Source organism: Phocoena phocoena, chromosome X (assembly GCF_963924675.1).
Source record: "Phocoena phocoena chromosome X, mPhoPho1.1, whole genome shotgun sequence".
In the NCBI taxonomy this organism is placed as follows: domain Eukaryota; kingdom Metazoa; phylum Chordata; class Mammalia; order Artiodactyla; family Phocoenidae; genus Phocoena; species Phocoena phocoena.
This window is the reverse complement of record NC_089240.1, coordinates 81,157,213-81,183,862: the sequence shown is the minus strand read 5'-3', so window position 1 is coordinate 81,183,862 and position 26,650 is coordinate 81,157,213. Positions and strand designations below refer to the sequence as shown.

The window sequence follows — 26,650 nt, the reverse complement described above, 5'->3', positions numbered from 1 at the left end:
CAATTAACGAGTGAATATTATCATCATTTTTATAACTTACCAAAAAAGGAATATAGATTCTATTTGAATTCACTGTACAAATAATTGAACTTAAAACTTCCCCAATATTATTATGATGAGCATACTGGAATGAAGAATACAAAGAACTTTGCTTTTAAAAAAAATCAGAATAATAGCAAATTCCCACACATGGTATCCAGATTTTTGAACCATGTGTGTTTCAATATATATGGTGCTATTGTATCCATTATAGACCATCCCCTTTCATCCTAGAACCTCTCTACTATGATTTATGAGAGAATTTTCTCCATTTATCCCTGTTTTGTAGTCTTACAAAATTAATATTGCTTATTTTACTCTTTCCATTTTTTTTTTTTTGAGTTGGAACAAGCAACCAGTTTGGGGTAGAGAAAGGGAAGCAGAGGTGACAAGCTTCATTCAAAAGCCACTGACTATTGCTTAGGAGGCAGAAAATAGCCTGGGCCACTCCATTCATAGGAGAGGTATCATTCTCTTTTCTTTGGTTAATTTTTTTGACATTTACTTTTAAAAGGTGTGGATTATCTTTTCTAAAACTGATTACACTTTACATGCTCTGAAAAGGTGATTCAATGTGACTCAAGTTCCTGTGAAAATTTATATGAAGAAAAGTTTTATAACTACAAGCACAGCCTACTACTCTTTCAACAATATCCCCTTTGATGTGTTAAGTCAAAGTAGGATCTTGGACCAGATGATCTCCATTGTCTCTATAGCTATAATATTCTGTGATTCAATATACACTTACTGAGCGCCTTCATGTTGCTAGGTGCTGTGCATTGGGGTGGGCATATAGAAATTAACACACTAGACCTGATCTTGGTCACTGGGTCAGCAAGACAGAGAAGTAGGTAAATGCCAGACTGTCAGCAACTTGTGGTCAAATCTTCTATCTCGTGCACTGTTGAATTTCCATGGCCTGTCAATGCCGAGCATATTATGAGTTCAGTCAATACTGCGAAAGAGTAAGGGTGAACATAGGATGCTATGGGACTTAGCCCAACCTGGAGATTTGGTGAAGATTCAACCTGCATATTCACTTGCCCTTGGCCATCATGCCACTGCTGCTAACTATAGCACTGATGCCCTTCTGAAAGCCCAGAGGAGTGTCACTGCTATTCAGTTTTTGGACTCACAGTCCTTATAGAGAGATTACTGTTTAAGTAGGTAAGGTTACTTTCAAGGGGAAACTACCCCCATACTTGTGCTCATAGTTATTCAATTTAAAAGGCCAGTGCCTGAAGCAAAAGAATTTATTGGCAGGGGACAGAAACATTGGAAAGATCATCCAGTACAAAGAATCCTATACTAGAAATAGGATCATGGCTCTAATTTTAAAACAGAATCAAGTATCCCACAAGAAAATATCCCTCTCTTTTGGAATTGCCAGAAGAGTAGAAAAAATATTAAGGAGGCACCAGAATTCATATATCATAGGATGATTAAACATTTTGTTTGCCATTTTCTAGAAGATACAAACTCTCACTTGTTGTCCAAAGAGTCTCCCGAAGCAAGAATAATTTGAGCCACAGTTCTATCACTGTAATTTATTAATTTGGAGTTTTTAGACAACTCAACACAATAGTCTAACTTTTTCTCTAAAATAAATTGCTGTGTATTTTATTTTGCCTTTTAAAATATGATATGCAAAGTAACAGCCCCATACATTTTAATACAGTTTTCAATCCCCTTGTGGACAAACAGTCACGCTTTAGTGTCACTTAAATGAAGAATAACCATTCATCTGTAACATACAGATACAGAAGGCTCTGGATTTTCATTTTAAAGCGCTTAATTACCTGCATAAAGAGAGAAATAAAAGAGAGTCCAGGCCAAGTTCATGAGGGTTTGAAATTACTTTTCTTTTTCTAAATGAGCAACAAAGACCCCACAATGTTGTACGCTGTCGTGTGGCCACAAGCCAACTGTAGAAGAAAATGTTAAAAAGAACAAGGTAATCAGGAATTAAATTCAAGTATGTGAGGCAAGAATCAAAATCAAAAGTTGAAAAATGTAGGTGGTGCTTCCAGCCACAGGACAATATAACAAATTTGAAAGAAAAATCTAATCAGCAACAAAGTTAAATCTTCACATTAAATACCCTGATGTGGACAGGTACGTAATCCAAAGTTATTTTTGAGTATTTCCTGCCTCTAGTCACCCACAAACTTATGTTCCCAATATTCCTATTTCTATAACTACTCACCATCACTAAAGGACCACACAAAATACAGTATTAATTCATGAACCAAAGAGTGAAAATAAAAATTGTTTTTCACATAAACCTAAATTGCCATTCTCAAGTAATTCAAGCTCAGGACCATAACTTCCAAGTTGGGCAGGAAAGAAAGCATATATCAGAGAAGAAAAAGGCAATAGATTTAACCTTGAAACAAGGTGACTGCCATATAGTTGTTGAAGGAATTTACTTATTATCAGATAAAGAATTTACAGTATTTATTCCCTCTTGAGGTATAAAACGGTGAATCAATGTGCAGTTCAAGATATTTATTTAAACCCAGAAGAGTAGGATATGGCTTTAACTTTTGAAAACCAAAATAGAAAAAAAAAAAAATCAGCTCTAATGTAGTTTATCTTTAGACAACAGATTTAACATTAACAATTCAAGCTAAATATCATTTCTCAAGTTTTCCTTTCATATATTTCTGTAATTTATATGAATATACTATATGTAAAATAGGGATTTAAAAGCATTTAGGTAGCAGGCAATGCCTAACGTTATACAGATAGCTATTACAATTTACTTAAATACATAATCTACTGATCAATTAATCTATCTGTCCATGCATGCATCCATTTTTTTCTTCATAACCTTTCAGTCTACTGATACCAGTTATCCTCTGATTGCCCTTGAAAATGCACATATCGCCTCAGAAAATACCTGCACACACACACAAAAAGAAAAAAACCTCTGAGCAAAAAAATTCTTCTGTTGATCATTTCCTTTAAACAATAAGGAGATTCTTTGTTCTGTTTTAGGTCACATCAAGCCTCAAAAGACTTACCTTGCATATCTTGTGGGCCTTCAAATGAAATTTGTCTTTGAGAAATGGCATTTTTTCTTATATAATTGTTCCCTTGCCTACTCTACGATTCAAAACGTCATGAACTAAAATTTATGCTGGTAATATAAAAACAGCCTATATACAAATTCATCCAAACTGTGAATAGAATGGTAAGTTTAGAACTAACCACAAGGTAAATAGGTATATGGACAGACAGACAAACACACACACAGAAACTAACAAATAAACAAAATGCTTAAATAAATAAAGGATATCGTCAGCTTTTCCACAAACTTATCACGTTGATTTTCTGTTTTGGGAAATTGCTTGATGTCACGTTCCAGATGAACAATTTGTTGTTCCATTGCTGCAAGGTTGCTCTTGAGAATTTGAGCTGAAACTAAAGAACAACGTGCAAAGTGTTCAGAACATTTCTTTTACAACTAAAAGAAAACAGTATCAGTTCAAGTATTTTTTTAATGTGGAGAATAGTTCCATGAACTCAACTCACATTTTTCTGAATTACTACTCATAAAAATTCTACTCTCCATGAAATAAGTGAAAATGTGTAATATAATATACCAAATCATCATGTTTAATATGGCAACGCCATCATTTTATTCAGCCATTAGCTCAAATGAATCCATTTCTATTTAAATTTATTGATGGAATTCCTAATATTTCATTCTTTAAAATCTAATTTGAAGATTAAAGAGAAACTAACATTCAAAGAGATCCTATCTTATTAATGCGTGATGTTGGCTATATAAATGATTTAAAGTTAAATTACATAAAAGGATCAAATATTTTTCTCTTGTTGAAAGATCCTGATTTTTATAAACCAATATCTATGGTAAAAGTTCTTGACTTTAGTATTTTTCATACTCATAGAGAAATGATAAATAACTGTTGATACAGAGAATTTAGAGCAAACCAGAGCAAACACGTGTGTGCATACACACCCACAAAGCTTCAGTGAGCCCTCAAACACTATCATTAGTTGCTTTAATTACCCCTAACATTCTCTGCACTTTTCTTTTTCTCTCCTCATTGACAACCAATAATCTTAAGTATTGTATTCAAACTACTCTTAAATACATGCACACTTTCCAGATCTCTCACGATGCTTTCTTTTCACAGAGGTACTAGTTTATAGATAACCTATTACTCTATGACCGCCAATTTTGTATGAAGACACTTCTATCAATATCAACGGCATTTGGCAGGGTTCTAGTTGAAAAGGTAAGGTAACTATTAGAATTTGAGAGGTAGCCCGTTACACTGATTTTTTTTTTTTTTTTTTTTGCGGTACGCGGGCCTCTCACTGTTGTGGCCTCTCCCGTTGCGGAGCACAGGCTCCGGACGCACAGGTTCAGCGGCCATGGCTCACGCGCCCAGCCACTTCATGGCATGTGGGATCTTCCCGGACTGGGCACGAACCCGTGTCCCCTGCATCGGCAGGCGGACTCTCAACCACTGCGCCACCAGGGAAGCCCCCATGACATTGATTTTTAAATCCAGGTCTCTGAAACAGTTCTTTTCATTAAAGGACCATGAAACAGAAATAGAATAATATTACAATTCTTTTTTTTTTTTAAGTAAATTTCAGTCTCATTCAGAGGCATATCAGAATTACAATGAAAAATTCAAGAGACTGACAAAAATCAATCCCCTGGCAAATTTCAGCCAAAGTCTTCTGATACAAATTCATCACACTGACATGTACACCTTTATAACTCAATGAGGAGAAATCGCTTAAATATACCTGGAAGTTCAAGAGACTGAAAATCAAACACCAACACTAAAGACAAATTATTTTTTTTTTTCCTATTACTCTGTCAGTTCAAATAGCTATGTCCAATTTAGTTCCATTTGTTTAGATCTGACAAGCTTGGAAATTATTCTTTATCGGAGAAGTCGAAGAGAGTTTTGTCCTGCCATAAATGTGCTAATGGCTCAGCAATCATTGCTTGCTTTATTTAAAGGACGAGTTTGCTGTGGAGGTAACCATTCTCTCTGGCTTTAAAGCTGAACTTTTTCTCTTGGGTTTTTCCAGGAGATTCTTGCTAATTATTCAAAGGGTTTCTCCTTTCCCACTTGCTTGACTGAAAAACTGAAGATATGAAGTTGACAAGTTGTTTATGTCGTATAGGCTACACAGAAGAAATAAACTCATGACAACTTTCTGCAATAAACAAAATGTGCCCATAGGCGAGGTTTAAGTCACAATAGTAATCCTCCTGAGAAAAGCAATAGTAATTCCAGTAGTAAAAAAGGGGGTGATCATGAGGATCCTTCTGATTGTTCAACAGAGTAATAACAGCCTAATCAAGTTGCTATGCACACAAAAGTCTAGATAACTCAAATAACGAGACATTCTTTTTAATCCACTAAAATTGCTTTTACCCTAAAGTTGAATTTTGAATAAAACAATGTTTTCGAGACATCTGTCCTCCTCAGTTCCACCTGTCAAATCCTTAGTCCTCTGTAAATCCCTCTAGAGCTCTAGTCCAAATTCTCTACCATTTAGAGACACTTCTATTTGTTTAAGTGATCTTCCACACACCACCTTCTGCTTTGAGTGAGAATTTTTTTTCATTTTTTGTATATAGAGTCTCTGCTATAAAACCTCCTGCTACTTAATGGTAAGATCCCTACCTAGCACTTGGCTTTTCCCTCAGTACTTATCACACATGGTACTCAATAAATGTTTGTTGAATGAATATGTATATTTCAAGAAATTTTGATTCAGATTTAAATGTTTTCCCACTTCTGCAACTGGATGTGCATGTAGAAGTTAGATACAACCGAAGTGATTGGAAGTTAGCATATCAATTATTATGTGAGTATGAAAGGAAGCAGGAAGTTGAAGGAGATGCTTAGACACAGGGGAAAGTGAGAAACAGAGATAAGGAAGAGAAGTAAGGGACACCTTTCCTTTTTTTCAGCTTCTCTATTCTCCCTCTCTAATAATTTATTAACATTATGAATGAATGAAAGAAAATAAAGTACTGGAGATGTAAGAAACCAAGGATGTTAGCCCACATGCAAACTTATGGCTGCATTAAAAGTGCCCTGCACTTTGTTTAACGCTTTGTTGCCACCGTTTTGAAAGTCTTAGTAATTTTTAAAATGGGGCTCTGCAATTTAATTTTGCACTAGGTCCCCCTAAACATGTAGTCAGTCCTGGTCTCCATGTAAGACAAATAAAGCAACTCCAACTTGGAAGAGTTGGTTAAAAGGGCTGGGAATTTCACCTGCTGGCTCCTTCTCATTTCTTATTCTCTCACTGGTGGAATTCTATTTCAGGGGGTGTTAATCTACGGTGTTGCATAAACTAGACCCACAACAGGGGTTTCACTCTATCCCTAAGTGGCTTACTTCATTTCTGACAGTTGATATAATTAGAAAAATTTTATTTGCTTATAATCGAAACCAGCCTACTTGAACTCTTCTTACCCATTAGTCCTCATTTTGCCTTAAATCAACACTGCTCAAGTCTACTCCCTATTTTACAGGAAAGGTGTCACTTGCATCTTCTTAATCTGCCCAGCTTACAAACACCTGGTTCCTTCAACTAGTCCTCCTAAGGTATAAGGGTTAGTCATTACTTATGCTTCTAAGTAATAACTAACATTTACTGAGTACTTACTATGTGCTAGATATTATTTTAATTAGTTTTATGTATTAACTCTCACAAAAACTCTATGAGGTATATACTACTCTCAAGAAGGGGTATCATATGAGCTAAGTGATGTCTTGTCAGGAAATTGTAAATGTAAAGCAGTGTCTCTACTTCTGGAAGGCCAACAACTTGAAATAAAATCTGGGAAAAGGGGTGGGAGGATAGATAAATTAGGAGGTTGGGACTAACATATACACACTACTATATATAAAATAGATCACCAACAAGGACCTACTGTATAGCACAGGGAACTATACTCAGTATCTTGTAATAACCTATAAGGGAAAAGAACCTGAAAAAGTATATATATATATATGTGTATGTGTGTGTGTGTGTGTGTGTGTGTGTGTGTGTGTGTAACTGAATCGCTGTGCTCTACACCTGAAACTAACACGATATTGTAAATCAACTATACTTCAATTAAAAATTTTTTTTAAATCTGTACTCATTGGCACAAGGGCATGCCACCTATACTTGGGGACAGGAGTCAGGGTCGACCTAGATTCTAACCTCTACCATATTCACTAATAGTTGGGTTACTTTGAGCCAGTCGCTTAGCCTCTCTGGGTCTTCATTTCCCAATTTGAAAAATAAAGATAATGATACCTTCCTTAAATGGTAGCCATTCAAGTTAAATAATTTGATTAATATAAAGTTTCTATCATTATAACAAGTACATAATAGGTAATCTATAAATATTCGTTTCATATTCTACTATCCTTCCCACTATATTCTACCAACAGACAAATTCCTACTGTAAACGTGCCACCAAAAACCAAACAACAATTTAGATGTAATCTGAACAAAAAAAGCAGTCATTCCTTACCTGCTACCTCACTGCGGCCTGATTTAATATCGGTCTTCTTTCTAATCACGGGAACTAAACTTAGATTGGGTTCTCTGTTTGTAGGTTTTACAGGGTACGTGGAATTTTACGTCTGGGAGGCAGTGACAGTTATACTAATGAATAGCCAATTTGTTAGAGATACTAGCAAGTTCCAAATTTAAAGAATATTTCTGGGGGGCTCCCTGGTGGCACAGTGGTTGAGAGTCTGCCTGCCGATGCAGGGGACACGGGTTCGTGCCCCGGTCCGGGAAGATCCCACATGCCACGGAGCGGCTGGGCCCGTGAGCCATGGCCACTGAGCCTGCGCGTCCGGAGCCTGTGCTCCGCGACAGGAGAGGCCACAGCAGTGAGAGGCCTGCGTACCGCAAAAAAGAATATTTCTGGAAATTAAAATCTGCGCAGTAGTATTTCTTTGGAGACATTTACAAGTTAGTTACTTTGATTTTCTAGACATGTCTAAACCATAAGAAATTTTTTGTAAGTGTTATAAAGAATTAACATGTGTTTACCTGCCTGATTATTTGCCTTGAATACATTTGTTTTAATCTTAAGAGTTAGGAGACAATTTGATTATGTAACTAGTTAGATCCTAGCCTACATTTCTTCTAATATGTCTTCAGGGTGTGTGTGTGCGTGCGTGCGTGCGTGTGTGTGTGTGAGAGAGGGAGAGAAAGAAAGACTGAAATATATATATATATATATATATATATATATATATATATATATATATATATTTACTGGAGGTGGTAGGGAGATGTAGGGCAGCTGGAGTTCCAAGAACATTTAAATAGCAGAGTAGGTTAGAAATGCTTGTCTACTGCATAGCCCCCACCTCAGGGTTTATTTTTGTGCCTGTCATTATATTAGTTCACTAATATAAATTAAGGAGTCTTTAGTGACAGGGCAAACATTTTCTATCTGAGTAAATTTCCACTACAAGCATTTTCAATGACTGATTAGTCAGTCTGGTGGCACTTTAACTTTTTTCACTAATTTCATTTTTTACATCTGCTATTGAATCTGAATTATAACACTAAAAAATTAAATTATAGCTACCAGGTTCTTTATTATAGCTTTCTTTCTTATACTCCATAAATAACCTTTTAAGCTCAGTACACTCTCTTGAGTTATACGTTAGGGAGAAACCTTCTCCACGAATCTTATTTATCTGCTTACTTCAGTTGAAAAATATACATATAGTACTTCTTTGCTGGCTTCAAGCAAACATATGAGAGTGGCCTGATCTTCATTCAAAACATTTGAAATGACAGACTTGCTCCAATTCATAATTTGGAGAAAAGTAAAGTGTAAGAAAAATATTTTAAATGAGATTTTTATATGGAAAGACTCTTCAATTGCATAGTACCTAAGAGAACTGATATGCATTTAAGGAAAAAAACAATCACAGTACTCTGGTGACATTCTCTAGACCATGTGCAGAATGTGTAATTTTATGTAAATATAAAAGCTTTTCCAGCAACTTGGGGAATTCTTTTCTCTGAATTAAATATTTCTATTAATTTTACCCATTGACAAAGTAACCCAGCACTTCTTGACATCTTTGCTCTAAGAAAGGCCAGGTAACAATTTACTCTTGTAAGTCTGTATGTGAATAGGCCCCAACCTGATTATAAGCACCCTGTAATTTTCTTTAACTGAATATATTTAGTTGAAGAATTACTGTCAGCCGAGCGGCATAACATTAAAGTGACTCAGCCAGAAAGCACATGTATAAAAAAGAAAAGGACATTACAAGCAGCCCAAACAATAGGCACAGTTGTATTCTTTCTTAAGTACATTTATAAGTTAATAGTTTCGTTTTGTGTGACTGCTATACATGAAAATGAAGCAAATGTGTTTATACAATAAAAATAGCAAAGGCTCAGTCAGCACTGTGGGCTTCTCAGGCCTTTAAAGAAAATAAGTGATAAATGGCACCCAAATAAGAAATTCCTCTAATTAAAAAAAAAGAATCTGTTAGAGAATGACTCATTCTTAGGAGAATAAAAAATTGTTAAAAAGTCACCTTAACAGAAAACACAACTTAACTAGAGTCCTTACTAAATGAAATTTAAAAACGTATGTCCTCAATGTGTGTTCACAAGAGCCATTCATCACTTGCCCCTGGAACATGTGCCTTTGGTATAAGGTGCAGTTTTTCTCAATCGGATCCATAATACGGCCTGAACTGATGCTGAGAGCAGAGGAACATCCATAACAAAACATGAAAACGACTTTATAAACCATATACATGTTTAACTCGAAAAACTTCACTAAGTATGTTTCACTGTCTGGGTTCATACATTTGTACAAGATCTCAGCCTGTAAACCTCAGTCTGAATGCATTTTTTTAAAAAGAAAGAAGTGGAGCCTTCTAACAAAAAGAAAAGACAAAACAAACAAACAACCTTGCTAATAACTATGGAATGTATGGTGAAAGGATAGCCGGGGTAAAGGAGGAGAGAAGAAAAGTTTAAAACCCTCTGAATCATGATTTGCAACCCAAAATTCTGTAGCCTGACCACCGACCCACTAGCACTGGACAGCCAAGCTACCTGTGAAGCATCGAGTTCTTTCACCTGCTGTCTCTTCTCCAACTGTTATTCTGCCTGCAGCAAATAGTATGTGTGAGTTTTTAAATCAAAGACTAAAAAACAAACTAAAATCTCTTACTCTTGTTGACAGTCTTAGCTCAAGGCCAGGATTGGGAAGAACAGGTGCAAGCCGAAGCTTCTATAAAGCAATGCTAGATGTAGTCTTGTTGGAATAGTTTGCTCTCATTATGAAGAATCTTTTTTAAAGCTCATTTGTTTTTCTTATAGTAAAAGATCTCTCACTCACCCACATCTCAAACTGGAATAACTTTAATGGGTCAAGTCATGTCTTTATTTTTTATTTATTTTATTTTTTTGCGGTATGCGGGCCTCTCACTGCTGTGGCCTCTCCCGTTGCGGAGCACAGACTCCGGACGCACAGGCTCAGCGGCCATGGCTCACGGGCCCAGCCACTCCACGGCATGTGGGATCTTCCCGGACCGGGGCACGAACCCGTGTCCCCTGCATCGGCAGGCGGACTCTCAACCACTGCGCCACCAGGGAAGCCCCCAAGTCATGTCTTTATTGAGTTGAGGCTGGGCTATACTGACTTGTCCTCCCTTGGAGATTTTATGTAAGTGGCTGGAATGGTATTCTCCTTAGCAAAAAAGCTTGCCAGAACCTTCAGATATTGATAAATCCTTTATGGCAATCCTATATTAAAGTCTTCACTTGTCAAGTCTATGTAATGTATCCTTCTTTTGCTTGTAATCAGAACACAAGTGGTAAAAAGGACCCTTATGAAAGGAGGCTACTTAATATTACCTATAACAGGAGGCCTTAAAACTAAATTAGTGAAATTATGGAAAAATATGTAAAATGTAGTCTTGTTGACTAAAGACTAGAAAGGACAAAAATCTTACAAAATCTGAAATTACATCTTTGTAAAATTTGGAATTTTGAGTCTATGTTTATGTATGCATTTAGTTTTGAGCTATAATAATTACTGAAAAAAATCACACAGAAAAAACATGTGAAAAACAACTATATTCAATGTTGCCAAAGTTCTGATAAACCAGCTGTGAGAAATGAGCACTGTTTTTTTTTTTTTTTCATGTCAAAACAACTACCAGCTTCTTGAGAAAGCATTCACAAATGTTCTAATCCGAGGAACCATTTAATGGCAACTTTACTAACCCCTTTACTCCTGGTATATTATATCCTTAATAAGGTACGAAAAGATTATATTGATTGATAAACCACTTGAATACTTTCTTCCACGTGTTATTTGGCAAGAATTAAATACATGTAGGTAGTGTCATCATAAAGCTATAATGCGGGACTTCCCTGGTGGTCCAGTGGGTAAGACTCCATGCTCCGAATGCAGGGGTCCCGGGTTCGATCCCCGGTCGGGGAACTAGCTCTCACATGCATGCCACAACTAAATAGTCTGCATGCTGGGCTTCCCTGGTGGCGCAGTGGTTAAGAATCCGCCTGCCAATGCAGGAGACGGGTTCGAGCCCTGGGCCGGGAAGATCCCACATGCCGTGGAGCAACTAAGCCTAGGCGCCACAACTACTGAACCTGCACTCTAGAGCCCATAAACTACAACTACCGAGCCCACTCGCCACAGCTACTGAAGCCTGAGCGCCTAGAGCCCGTGCTCCGCGACAAGAGAAGCCACCGCAATGAGAAGCCCGCGCACCACAACAAAGAGTAGCCCCCGCTCACTGCAACTAGAGAAAGCCTGTGTGCAGCAACGAAGACCCAATGCAGCCAAAAATAAATAAATAAAAACAGATTAAAAAAATAAATAAAAAAATAAAGCTATAATGCTATATTAAAAGACTGTTAGCCTTCTTGAGTGTAATTTTTGTGACTACGGCCAAATTATCCAAGAAATGTATTTCTGAACTCATCAGGGAAATCACTAGGACTGTACGATTTTGCAAGGTTATTCTTGCACTTGCCTGGGTTCTCCCAGAACAAGTCTAATGAGTGAAGTCCACAGATATGTACTTATATATAAGCCATCGACTTTCACCCAAACTGAATGCAGGTTGTCACGAGGTCAGTGTCAGTGATGAGGTCATAATGCTGGAGTCATCAGAGTCCCTTCCACATTAGTGCTGCTCGAATTGGCAGCTCTGCTTGGTAGTAGGGTTACAGGGCAGATAAAAGAGGCTTGGGAAGGGTATAGTAAGGTTTGAGTTACGTTTTCCTTCTTCATTAACTGACTGTGGATACTAATAGGATTACTATATGCCCCCAGATAAGAGACTGGCAATGCAAACTAAACAAACTAGAGGATATAACTGTAATGATTTTCTAAGTTCCTCACCACTGAAATCAGTCCATAAATAAAGTGGGGCTTTATCTGGGTGTTATCATCTCATAAATCTACTATACCTTAAGTGTTTTTGCCTAATAACCTAACAATGGATTAAAAGAGGAAATGAGGTTTGAGGGGTAGGTGGGGCCTTTTAGGCCATGATAAGAACTTTAGGTTTCACTCTAAGAGTTATGGGAATGCACTGAAGGGCTTTAAGCAGGGGAGGCTGATGAAAATTACACTTTAAAAAAGATTAAACTCTGGCAGCTATGTGGAAAATGGAGGGAGGGGGTCAAGAATAGAAAAGGGGAGAAGAGTTAAGAAACAATGATTATGGTCTAGACAGGAGGTGATGGTGGCTTGAATTAGGGTGACCAAAGATGGTTGTGGTATGTAATTTAGACACAGAGCTGACTGGGCTTGGGGTGAATAAAATGTGAGCGGTAAGGAAGAAGGAATTGTTAAGAATGATTCCTGGGTTTCTGGCATGAACAAAGGAAACGGAGACATCAGGAGGGAGATTTGGGGGGAATATTCATGGGTTTATTTAGCTTTGGACCAACTAAGTTTCAACTGTATGAAGCATCCAAGTTGAGATTGCAAATAGGAGGTTGGATATATGGATCTAGAGGTCAGAAGAGAGGTCTGAGCTGGATACAGGAAATAGGGAGGCATTTGTATACAGATCCAACTTCAGTTACATTGTTTCATTATATAATTTAGTACAGTTAGTTTTCTGGCTGTATAAGTCTAGGTAATAATTCCTCATCCTTGACTCATTCCAAGTACAAACATTTCTAGATGTTGGGTAAGGTCATTCTCCTCTAGGCTATGCTTGTAATTTATTCCTATTTTTCCTCTTTCCTCTACTTTGCTGTGAGTTACTCTGAACTTTCATAGGTACCATGGATATTCCTATTGTCTCCCCCCCACCAAAAGTCTTGCTGTTATACTTCTCTTGAAACAAATGTTGCTAATAACAACCACACAGCTAATTGCATTTGGAGGTGGGGGGGAGTACACAAAATCTAAAAGCTGCAGGCCTTTAAAGCACAGAGTCAAGAAAATATCTGCCCAAATTTCCTTAAAAGAATGAGAAAGCTGAAAGACTCGATTGTTTTTCCTTCATAGTGTACATAATTGATACATTAACACTGGTACAAGTGGAAGGGTTAAGGGTGGTTTAGCCAATAGAAGACAAAGTAGGTTTCATCCTTCTTTGGTCCCTCTTTCCCACCAGTTCCACTTGAGGTATTCATGGCAAGCATGTCTTCTTCCTGTTTGTAGCTCTACAAACTTCTTTTAGGGTATATACATTTCTAGCTTTCACTGTTGCTTGTTTTTCTTTGAATGGTCATTGCAATTAATTGCAGAGCTTCTTATCAGTGAACTTTTTTTTTTTAAGGCCGACAGCAGTGATTACCTGGATTTTAATCAGAGTGGAACAATATAATTACCGCTCCTGAGTGTACTGAGTAGAAAGGGATGTTGCACACATCTGCTTTAGTTCCCAAGTCAGTAACTCTGTTGCTGCCCTGGACGTGATAAAGTCCTTCTCTCCTTTATTTTTTTTAAAGGATCTATTTATTTATCCCTTTATTCCTTTTTCTAAATTTTTAAAATGAATTTCACCTTCCATCAATTTCAAAAGGTCCATCACTGCCCCTCCAGTTAGTCAGCGAGTTACATTTGCCACTGTAATCCCTATCCTTCAGTATTTGAAAATAAATGTTTAACAGTTATGGCCCTTTTACTGAAATTATTTTGCCAATTTATAAAGGATTTGGAGGTCTTCTATGGAGCCAGTAATGGATAAGAAAACTCAAATAAGAATTCCACACAAATGGTCATTACTTTCAACCTCAGACAACTAGAAATTGACATTCATTATGTAGGTCTACCAATTTCCCACCAAAATCAAAACCACTATTTCAGTATTAAATATGGTTGGCTGCTACAAGTTGCAGAATAACATTTTTTAAGCTGTGATCACAGGAAATTCTAAACATGACACATAACCAGATGTCATGCTGGTAATACTTGCTGACAAAAGAGATTTAGCCCTGAACATCATATATGTTCTTCCAAAACAGTTTTTCTAGCAGATCAAACTAGCCAAACGCATTAAAATACTGTATTCAACCACAATTAAACACTAATTTACCGAATGTGGTAAAACACATGTGGTGGAGTGCCCAGCACTTAGGAGGTGCTGACTAGTGTCAGTAGAATTGGGATTGGAATCCGAATTAACAATACATCCGACTAAATAGTCCTCCTAGAATAGAAACACACTTCCAAATTAGTCAACAATGGCATCATAAAATCTGGTTCCACACTATGCCAGACTTATTCTTTAAAAACTAAAACCTGATTTTGCCACCACAATGCTTAAAATCTTTCAGTATCCAATGGTGTGCTATGCTATGGTGGAGAAAAAAAGCATGGCCTTTGGAGTCAGACACACCTACTTCAAATTCTTTATCCACTACTTACTATGCGATTCTGGGCAAGTTACTTCACCTTTATGAACCTTAGTTTCTTCATCAGTGAAATGGGGAAAACAATTCTAACCTCATAAGGTTATCATAGTGATAAAGTGAAATGATGTAGACAGAGCTCTTATCATATAAACTAGCACCTTATAGAATTAGAAAGATGTTATTTCTTTTTGTTCTCCCGTCACATACAGGATCAATATGTATAAGGCCTTTAAATAGATGACTTCCATCTCCTATCTCTCATTTTCATTTAAGGTCATTCTCCCACACTTAATGCTCCTGAACTGCCATCCTCAACTTCTCTTTCACGTCTCCCTCCCTTGGTTCACATTTCTCTGCCTGGAATATCTTTCTGCTACCCTGGACTAATGAACTCCCATTCTTCTTCTTTATAAAGAATATAAGCAACTTTTAATTATTTCTTTGTGGAAGTTTTAAGCATAGTTTTTTGTTTTTATGAAAGTTATAAATGTATATAATTTATAGAGTCAAATCATTCTATAAAACTGGTTACGAAAATAGCACCTGCTGTCTCCTTCCCCCTATTTCCCACTCCCCAGAGGCACTTGCTTCCTTTTACTTGATTAAAAAAAAAATTTTGCCCTCCATAATGGGGGGATAAAAGCAAATGTTACTACTTCTTATTTTATTGTTTGTTTTTGTTGTTCCTTCCCAGTTTTATTGAAATATAATTGACCCATAGCATTGTGTAAGTTTAAATATACTGATGTGTTGATTTGACACATTTATATACTGCAAAATTATCACCACCATAGCTTTAGTTAACACCTCCATCCCGTCACATAATTATCATTTCTTTTTTGTGGTGAGAACATTTAAAATCTACTCTCTTAGCAACATTCAAGTCTCTGATACAATATTATTAGTTATAGTCACTATGCTGTATAATAGATCCCCAGAACTTCTTAATCTAATAACTAGAAGTTTGTACCCTTTGACTAATATCTCCCAATTTATCCCACGCCACACTGGTAACCATCACTCTACTCTTTTTCTCTGGAATTCCCATTCTGCTCGAGGTCAACTCGTCTATGGAGTTTTTCATGACATCTCTAGATGTAGTAACCCCATTCTCAGTGCTCCCATAGTACTTTTGATTCTTTTAAGGTTTTTTCATTGCATTCTAATAGTTTATACGGCTACTTCTCTCAAAAGAATTTTAGTTCCTTGAAAGCACAGTGAGGCTATCAAAAATATTTTCCTATTCTCAGCTTTTAACACTGTACCTGCCATACAGTGAGTGCTTAATAAATTTTGTCTGAACTGAGACACCATGTTTCTTTTACCCAATTAGCAAACATGATTTTTAAAGTGTAGACTACTTTGTACTGCTGAGGGTACAGTTACAGAAACTCTCGTACAATGTAAACCGAAAAAAAAAAATCATAACTTTCCAAGAAAAGAATTAGAGTTAAGTGGCTTATAAATATTCTAACATTTGACACAGTAATACTAGTTGTTGTTAACTGTCTTCAAAAGAAAAAGAAAGCCTGAAAGAGAAGCCAGGCTTTTAGCCAAAGAAAGTCATATGATCTTATATAAAATGACAATCTAGATGATCAGAGATAAGGGAATAATTAAGTAAAAACTTTAGTACAATGATATGAATGATAATTATATAGCCAATAATATGAAATTCACAAAAACTTTGTAATACATGTGATTTCTTTCATGTCAATTGAAAAACAAATCATCTTATGAAAGTTTATGTACAGTAGGATCTTAACTGTTTAATGCATTTTGTTTTAATAACCTCTTTGTAAAAGAAAAGACACTCCCTAACTTTGAATGGTACCCCCATATCACTCATGTTCATTCTGAATTTTATAGGAGATAAAATATTGGGACATAGGGTGAATCTGACAGTTAACAAAGAAGGGAAAGAACCTTTCTAAGTGTATAGGGAGATTCTATGAAGCAACACCTACCCGCCAAAAATCACTGGATATGTCTCAGGTCCTGAAGAAATGAACTACCTTAGAGGCACAAAGGATGTTTTAAATGTCATCTTCCATAAGACTCCCCCAAAATATCTGAACTTTGTCATGAAGAATTTTCAATCTATTCAAATATGTTCCTGAAAAGTCCCTCCACCCCTGCAAAAAGGGACTCATCAAATATACAATGAAGGGCTACAGACACCTTTGGGTAATTTAAGTAGCAACTAGTTTTGAAAGTCATGCAAAGAAAAGCTGTCAAAAACCTTCATTCATCTACACAGGTGGGAAAACATTCGGCAAAGTAAAGGTGAATAAAGAGCTCAGAGACTTTGAAGTATTCTGGCAAAAATATCTACAAGCACATACATACACAATCTGGTCAAAGGCTCTTCGGATTTTTCAAATGCCTCATGATCATTTATGAAATCAGGGAAAGGAAAGTGAAAATAATCATGAATACAAGCACCGCAAGGTAATACCTTACGTACTGTATGTCCTCAAATATATAAATACATGTATAAATTGTTATTCCAGATCAAGAGTTGGCAAACTACTTGCACATAGGCCAAATCTGGCTCACTGCCTGTTTTTATATGGCCTGCAAGGTAAGAATGCTTTTTACATTTATAAGTGGTTGCAAAAAAATGAAAGAATAAATTTTGTGACACATAAAAATTGTATGAAATTCAAATTTAAGTGTCTATAAGTAAAGTTTTATAGGAACACGGCCATTGACACATTGCCTAAGGCTGCAGAGCTGAGTCCTTGTGACATGGATGTTGTATGGTCAGCAAAGCCCGAAATATTTAACTTCTGACTCTTGATGGGAAAAGTCTGCTGACCTGTGTTCTATTTTTTTAATTGAGATATAATTGACATATATCTTTGTATTAGTTTTAGGTGTACAATGCACTGACTGGATATATGTATATATTGTGAAATGATGACCACAATAAGTTTAGTTACAAAATTTTTGTGTGTGTAATGAGAAATTTTAAGATCTAGTCTCTTAGCAACTCTCAAATATATAACACAGCATCATAACTACAGTCACTTGCTATCCATTACATACCTCCCTAGAACTTGATTATCTTATAACTGGAAGTCTGTACCTTTTAACCATCTTCACCCATTTTGCTCACCCCTCACCCCTCACCTCTAGCAAACACCGTGAGCTCTAGATGAATAAAAGTACACTTTTGGGAGGGGCAAGATTAATTTCCTAGCCCAGATAGCTCATGAGGATATGGAGAAAGAGAAATCAGAAGTGATTGTCCATGTATATACAGCCAGGTCTGTGGATTTCTGGTTCCTCTTCCAAACACAATGCACCTGAGTCTCTTTACAACTATTTCTATCCTTCTGAGGATAAATGCATACTGTGAATTCCACAAGGTGCAGCTGATTATATAAGTTTATTCTGCCAAATGCATCAACAGAATAATTATTTAACAGCTAAAAAAAAGCATTTTTTATACAGCTAGCATAATACCACAGGCAGATAGGATCAAGGCACCTCTGGCAAAATTTGAAAAATCTTCAAATTAAGTAAAATATAACAGCAATAGGTACATGCAGAAACTCAAAGCCAGGTCCTGTAAGCTAGCCAATATAAGAGGAAAAATCAGCCATTATAAAGTAATATGAAATGTAATCTCAATGGCCAAATGATCAGTTGTCAAAGTAACACAGAGGGAAGCAAATCAAATTCTCCAGTATTATATCTCTACCTTATACTTCCTTTCAGACTTTTCTAAAGATCTAATAAATAATTGACCAAGAAGTATACTATATAACTGATCTATTTGTAGTTAACTTGGGCTTTAAAATGATAATCCAATACATTTTAGGAAGTTGACAAGTTACACATCCCAGTGTTACACACACATGTGTGTGCACACACACACACACACACACACACTCATTTTATTCTCATAACCACTCTGGGAGATATATCCTGTTATTATCCCTATTCACATATGAGAAATCTGAGGCAAAGAGAGACTAAATAATTTCCTCAAGGTTATATACGTAGTAAGTGGCAGAACTAGTATGTGAAGTTATGTAGTCTAGTCTGTGCTTTTAACCAATATGCTCTACTGGTTCTTAGGAATAAGGAAAGGCAAATTTTAGTTAAGCAGCATTTCCAAGTATGAGAAGTACAAGCGGAACCTGGTGTGTGAAGTTCTTTTATGTCCGTAATTTAACACATGGTTATTTAGTGTCTGCTAATGGCACAACATTGTAATAGCAAAGGGCAAGGACCTGAGAGAGGAGTAAAGCACAGTCCTGCTATGCTCAGAGCTTGTAATTTTGTAAGGAGGTTAAATCAAGTACATACAAGGATGGATACATTGATGAGAGGTACCAGTCAGATTATAAGCGTTAAAGAGTGAGTAGGCACAGACATAGCAAACAAACTTATGGTTACCAAAGTGGAAAGAGGGGAAGGGATAAATTGGGAGTTTGGGATTAACAGATATACACTACTATAGATAAAACAGATAAACAACAAGGACCTATTGTATAGCACAGGGAACTATACTAAATATCTTGTAATAACCTATAATGGGAAACAATCTGAAAAATAATATATATATATATACACATATGTATAAATGAATCACTTTGCTGTACACTTGAAACTAACACAATATTGTAAATTAATTATACTTCAATAAAAATAAGTGAGCAGGAAGTAAGAAACTTTGGAAAGAGATGGAGGATGATGTGTTCCTTGAGACATGTAACTGTAAATGAAAGGGGTGGTTTCCATCTTCTCAGTCAAGAAGGAGAAAAGGTGATCTTCTAGGCATACAGAGGATGGACTTGGGGGCTTGAGGAGAACAAACACAGTTTGGAATTGCTGTTGTGGGAGAACAAGAGAGGATTTGAGTTAAACGGAAATCGGTCACTACTCCATTAGGGGCCCAACGTTAGAAATCATGGGATAGAAGATCCCATCAGGTGGACTGTATGACTTTTGTTATCTATGCAGGACTTGGAATTGGAACAGAGCAATAGGAATAGCCAGGTATGAATGACAGAAGACAAAAGGAGGGGGGCTTGAGGAAAAGTGTGAGATTCCAAAGTGCTGGCAGTGTGTGCTAGAAATGTACAGGTCAGGTGATGTGGTGAGTGCAGCTAGAGGGGAACTGATAGACTGGAAGAAAAGGGAGAGGGTAAGGAAGGGTAAAGGTGAAGTCATAATGAGGCCAACAGACAGGCTCGAGAGGCGAGGGCTGTGTGAGGATGGCTGTGGGAATGAAAGGCACTTTTCAAAGTGTGGAATCCTGGAGGCAGCCATATTCTACAACAAAGGCTATTGTTTCCATGCTTTTAGGGGAGCTGGAGAGAAAAATTCATGGGGATGGAATCCAGGCCAAGGAACTTTGAGGCCAAGTGGTAGAATGGGACTCATTTTCAATGGCAGAGTCATCAACGTTCATCTCTTATTTTCTACTAAAGAGACATATTCATTTTCTTGGTTTTTGTACTGCTTTTGTAGTTCTGTAATTTTCTTTCTTGGAGGATGTTTTTGTTTTGTTTCTTGTTTTGATGGAGTGTTATAGTTAGAAGGGAGTAGGAGAAGAAGTCTGAGGAAGAGGGTATGATTAGCATAAGGTGAAAATCAGATTTTAGCAGAGCAATATTTTATTATCTCTCCAGGGGAATGCAGATTAAGAAAAACTGTGTTTTGGTTCATGGAATGACATGCACACAAACATCTTGAACAATCTTGTTTCCCATATTTTCAAAGCAGATAATATAAATATAATTGGTAATTCTCTCAAAATGAGAATGGAGTGTTGCTGTAAAAATGTTTTTTAGTTATTTAAATTACACTGAACTCATAGTTACATAGATACACTGGGACATTTTTAACATGGTGCTAAAAACTTGAGGGCTTTTTCTTTTTTTAAACATTTTTATAATGTGCGTAGAGCTACAGTGAATTATTCTTAATTATATACATACTGTTTACTTGCCATATTTTTTTTAAATGGCCACAGTTTCCAGACATGAATACATAATAGTAAAAAAAAAAAATAAAACAGTACATCCAGATGTTAAGAGATGAGTGAACTATTCCCTGAGTGCAATCCACATATGTTTTGTAAGCCAATTAACTCATCTGGGCCTCTGGAGGGTACCAATAAGAACCCTTTCAAGAGTAATTTACTCAAGAAGCCTGAAGGAATTAATATGCCTCAAAATGTGTCCCCAAAAGCCCAGTAAACAGTCACTTTTGACCTCTGACCTAATGTATGGAATATCGCCTAAATGGATTTTTACTCAGTAAAACAGAGTAAATTCATAATGTACCTTTAGGATCTGCTTTGATGAAATTCTAGTCTCACTTACAGTAGTCTTCAGGGAAGGTATAATAAATGTGGGGCAGCAGGATAACAACAAAAAGAAAGCCGGTCTTAGAAGACCCGAGTCCCACTTACTTTCCATATGACTGCACAAGACACATAAACCGCTTTGAGTCTTTGTTTTCTCACCTGTAAAACACGAATGATACCACCTGCCTTGCTGGCCTCATAGAGTGGTGATAAAGTTACAAATGAGTTGTGAAAACTCTTTGTAAACTGTGCTTGTGTCATAAAAAACTTGAGTTGATGGTGTTAGAGATGTTGATACAGGGAAATTGTAGTTGGCAGAAGGATGGGGCCAAAACAGTCCCCTAACTCTCTTTTCTATGTATAAAGGTAATATTTAGAAAGCAAGGCACAGTACATGAGATATATTTTTCATAGGAAACATTTCAGGAATATCTCTATTCTATGCCACAGATACTTTGTATTCATTAGAATTCCATCAACTCATAAAATGGTTACTTTTAGGCCCAAAGTATATGATATGAAATTTCTAGGTATCTGGAAAAATTATTTGAGGCCACTATTATCATGCTGATTCAACTCCAAATACAAATTTTCTTTCATTCTATAGAGCAATATGACTCTTCTTTCTAACTGTTTCATTTGCTGCCTTCTATGCTTCTTCCTACCATGTAAATGGAAGCATTCCCAACACCCTCTGCTCTTTTCTCTAAAAACTCTTCATCTTAAGGCATTGTTCTCACATCAAGGCTTTCATTATTGTATATAAGCTGAGGATTCCCAAATCTCTATATTCAAGCTCCTACCTCTTATTTGAAGAACAGTCTTCTCTTCTCACTTACCAACTAAACACATCCCATTGGGTGGTCCATGTCCTGGTAAGCAACATATCCAAACCTGAGCAACCACTTTCTGCCAGAAACCAAAATCTATTTCCAATTATCCTGTTTGCCACAATGGTACCACCATTCTTTCAGCTGTCATTTCTTAAAACCAGTGAGTTAGATTTTACTCTTTATCCTTTTTATTAACCACACCCAGCCAATTCTCGTCAATCGTTATTTTTCAAAATGCCTTTTAGCATCCATCTTTGCCTTTCCATGGCAACTGCCACTTTTCTGAGACTCACATCACCCAAAGGTTAGACTATTGCAACTGGTCTCCACACTTTCAATCCATCTCACAAATGCCTCCAGGGGAAAATGTGTTCTTCTTAGAACACTGATGTCACCATCACTACTTGATTCTATGAGTTAAAATGAAAACCTTCAATTACATTTGAAGTCTCAAAAGCTACCAGAGGTTACCAAATGCAATTAGAAACTAATGAATATGACTAATATCCTGAATACAAATCAAGAGGTTTTTAGGATAGAAGGCATTAAAGTAACACAAATTAATAGAAGATTACTGTGCTATCTCAGAAATAAACAATAGTCACAATATCCATGGTGGACATAAAATGAAATAGCTTCTGTAAACTTCATACACAAACCTTATTGTCTCTGAGAATTAAAAATGCACTAGTGTCCATCTGACAAACACATGGACTCTGCTACACATAGATGGACAATGGTGCATCCATGTTATGTTGCTTTTCTCTCTGTGGCGTGGGTTACAAGCTGTGGTTTAAATCAATTCTTTAAATATGCAAATCACATTTCATGCAGAGATCCCTCATTGATCTTGCAAAGACCAGCTCTCAGCTGCATTTTTAGCATGACGTACAGAGAGAAATCTCAATTTTGCCATGATAATCTTGTTTTATTGCATTTCTACAGTTTGCTCTTTGCAAATTGTTACTAGTGTCACTCTTTAATGAGTAGCGAGGTACAGGGATTCTAATTTTATTTGAGACTTTATTCATTTAGGGGGGAAAAGTTCTATTACTTTTCAGAAATAGAAAAACTATGCCTTATTTACATAATTATAAACCACTCATTTTCTTTTCTCCATTAGCAGAATATTGCTGCCTAATAAAGGGTATGATCTTAGAAAGAAAGTAGTGATCATACACTAATGAGTAGTACTAGAACAACAAGCCAAGTTGGAAAACACTTTCTTTTTTTCGCTTGTAAAACACTTCTTTTTGTCTTACTATACATCAACAGACTTCATTTTCTACATGAATTCTTTCCTCGTAAAAAAGAGTATTTTCAAATTTTCCACCATAAACACAGAATCCAGCATGTGACCCCAATCATTTTAGGACTCATGACCTCATATTATTTGTAGTCAAAAGTTTAAAATATTAGGCAGCAAAACTATCATTTTCCCCCTAAGATTTGCTTCAGGTACTTGCTGAATTTTCTAATATAAATTCGGGGGAGGGCAAAATTTAAGAATATAAATAGGTTAAGGTTTTAAACATTTGCCTAGGAATAACTTGGATGTTAAAAAACTGGATCTCAATTTTGCAGTCAGTTTTATTTAACTATGCCTTATATTCACTAACATGAACGTAGCAAACGGGTTTGACTTTTTGATTATCGACTCTTCTTATGGGATCTAAAGAAGACTCTTGGTTTCCTTCAGTATTCACTATTGCATGTAAGTTTGACTTTGCAAGAGTTGGAATAAACTAAGAACTGTTAGAAATGTCTTTTAAAAATTTCTCTTAGGACTTTCCTGGTGGCGCAGTGGTTAAGAATCTGCCTGCCAATGCAGGGGACACAGGTTCGAGCCCTGGTCCGGGAAGATCCCACACGCCGTGGAGCAACTAAGTCCGTGTGCCACAACTACTGAGCCTGCGCTCTAGAGCCTGTGAGCCACAACTACTGAGCCCACGTGCCACAACTACTAAAGGCTGCGCGCCTAGAGCCCGTGCTCTGCAACAAGAGAAGCCACCGAAATGAGAAGCCCTCACACTGCAACGAAGAGTAGACCCCGCTCGCCGCAACTAGAGAAAGCCTGCGTCCAGCAACAAAAACCCAATGCACCCAAAAAATAAAGAAAAAAAAAATTTCTCTTAATCAACCTGATTAAATTCTTTGCAATCATTTTATCAGGGAAATTATATTCCGGTCACGTTCTTGAAGGTCAGAGGTACTTTTTGCTCATCTCACTGGGCCTAACACAGTGCATCGCACATAGTACGACTGAATAAATATTGGGTGAAATGAAAAAAACATGTTACTAACCAACAGTCTAATCATTAGTCAACTAAGAACAAACTACATCAAGTCCTAAATAATAAATGGGCAGAATGGGGAAATAATACCCTTATGTTATTTATGTATCATGTTGACCCACACTGCTTCAATGATTTTGTAAGTCTTATAACTGTGCCCAGAACACTTCAGTGCCATGAATGGCTCAGGTATTTTGTTAATGCTGATCAAATTAAGTGAATGAATAAATGTGATATATATTTTAATATTAATATATTTTCTATATTGCTATATAGCATTCTTATACATATTAAATGTGACTATTGGAAATATATATGCATATATATATATAGATATATGCATTTCTACTGATTAATGTCCCCATGGGAATTTTGAGTATAAACGTAATGGCTGAACCAGATGAAACTGCCATTTGTAGGTCAGTATCTCCATGCCAAGGTTTAGATGATGCAACAAGTTCTAATTCCATCCTAAGAAGCAGAATTCTTTTGACTTCATTGACTACCTGAACATTTGCATTACATGCTTTTAAACAAATGTTCATTCTTCACCCTTCAGAAACAAGTCTTGTCATGTTTTAAATTATATTAGGTAATTCCTAATATAGTATTTATTTTTGTAGTCTTATGTTTTATCAATTATTCTCCAATTTACAATGGAAAGGATGTTCCATTGATAACACCCAGACTTCCAAGTCTTCCTGAGCCATTCTTTGATTCAATCATTAGAGATGGGTAAACATTCTAGGTTTGGTAACATAATTATACATTTTACTATCTTTCTCTTAGCTCCTAGAAAATTTATAATCTGCCCTTTACCATCTAGGCATTTCAGTATCTTATACGGCTCTCTAAGTATTTCTTATCTGTAAATCTTATCTCTTCAAAAAGATTTTAAGTTCCTCTAGAGCAGAGGTATCACATTTTTCTTACAGGATGTACCAAGGGCCCACAAGAAGCCCTCCCTATTTATCTCTGATCTTAGCATTAAGATTGCCAACAAAATTATTCTCAGGCTACCATAAGACTCTCCTCCTCAGATGGTCTTATGCTATTGGTAACATATTCACACTGGTAATAATATTCACAAGAGAGAGAAAAAAGACAGATGCCTTCAGCTTGTTTGTATGATTTTTTTTTTTTTTTTTTTTTTTGCGGTATGCGGGCCTCTCACTGTTGTGGTCTCTCCCGTTGCGGAGCACAGGCTCCGGACGCGCAGGCTCAGCGGCCATGGCTCACGGGCCTAGCCGCTCCGCGGCATGTGGGATCTTCCCGAGCCGGGGCACGAACCCGTGTCCCCTGCATTGGCAGGCGGATTCTCAAGCACTGCGCCACCAGGGAAGCCCCTGTTTGCATGATTTTTAATACCTTAACTGGGTAAAATGACAAAAGCCTATAGAAATTGAGTTTGTCTTGGGGGAAGAAATACAATCTTCAAGGTATAAACACACATGGCCCATTTATACACTGCAGAAAGGAGAAAAAATGATGGACTTAGAATATGAAGTTAACACTTCTAGTGAATATGAGTGAGCAGCAGTACAGTTTTTAATACACTAGACATGACTAGAAAGACAATTAGAAAATCAGGCAGGGTCAGTTAATCAAAGAGTTCAGTTAAAGTAGGTGTTCATAAAACATGATATACATCTTAAATATTTTAACAGAAAAAGTATAAATAATATTCATTTGCCAATCTTTTTTTTTTTTTTGCACTATGTGAGCCTCTCACTGCTGTGGCCTCCCCCGCCGTGGAGCACAGGTTCTGGACGCGCAGGCCCAGCGGCCATGGCCTACAGACCAAGCCGCTCCACGGCACGCGGGATCCTCCCGGACCGGGACACGAACCCACGTCGCTGGCATCGGCAGGCAGACTCCCAACCACTGCGCCACCAGGGAAGCCCCATTTGCCAATCTTTTTGATGTAGAGCTAAGGTATTCTATTTGAGTTAGGATCCTCTGATTGGCTCCGTACTGAGGCTTGCTTGCATATAAACCACACACAAAATATACCCTCTCAGCCAGTTTCTAGATTGGTTTCTAGATTTAAGTTGCTAGAATTTAAATATATTCACGGGGCAATCTGAGTACAGAAGGCTTTTGGAATTGGTTCCTATCTTTTAAGTTTTCTTACCCATCCTGATTAGACAGCAAACTTAAAATGACTTTATCAAGCATAAAGCATTTTGCAAAGCATTCGACATAGTTTTCATAAAAATGACATATTTTTTAAGCACTATTTCTTGGTT

The 26,650-nt window shown here is 36.8% G+C and overlaps 1 protein-coding gene and 1 non-coding gene across 2 annotated transcripts in view; one reads left to right on the top strand and one right to left on the bottom strand.

Annotated features, from left to right (window-relative positions):
• DIAPH2 (diaphanous related formin 2) overlaps positions 1 to 26,650 on the bottom strand; it is a 741,115-nt gene that overhangs the window by 150,558 nt on the left and 563,907 nt on the right. The window contains exon 24 of the mRNA XM_065900213.1: positions 3,341 to 3,465. Coding sequence (XP_065756285.1) covers positions 3,341 to 3,465 — 125 coding nt within the window. The remainder of the gene's footprint in view (positions 1 to 3,340; positions 3,466 to 26,650) is intronic.
• TRNAS-CGA (transfer RNA serine (anticodon CGA)) lies at positions 11,476 to 11,548 on the top strand. Its single transcript has one exon. It is a non-coding gene; the product is annotated as a tRNA-Ser (tRNA).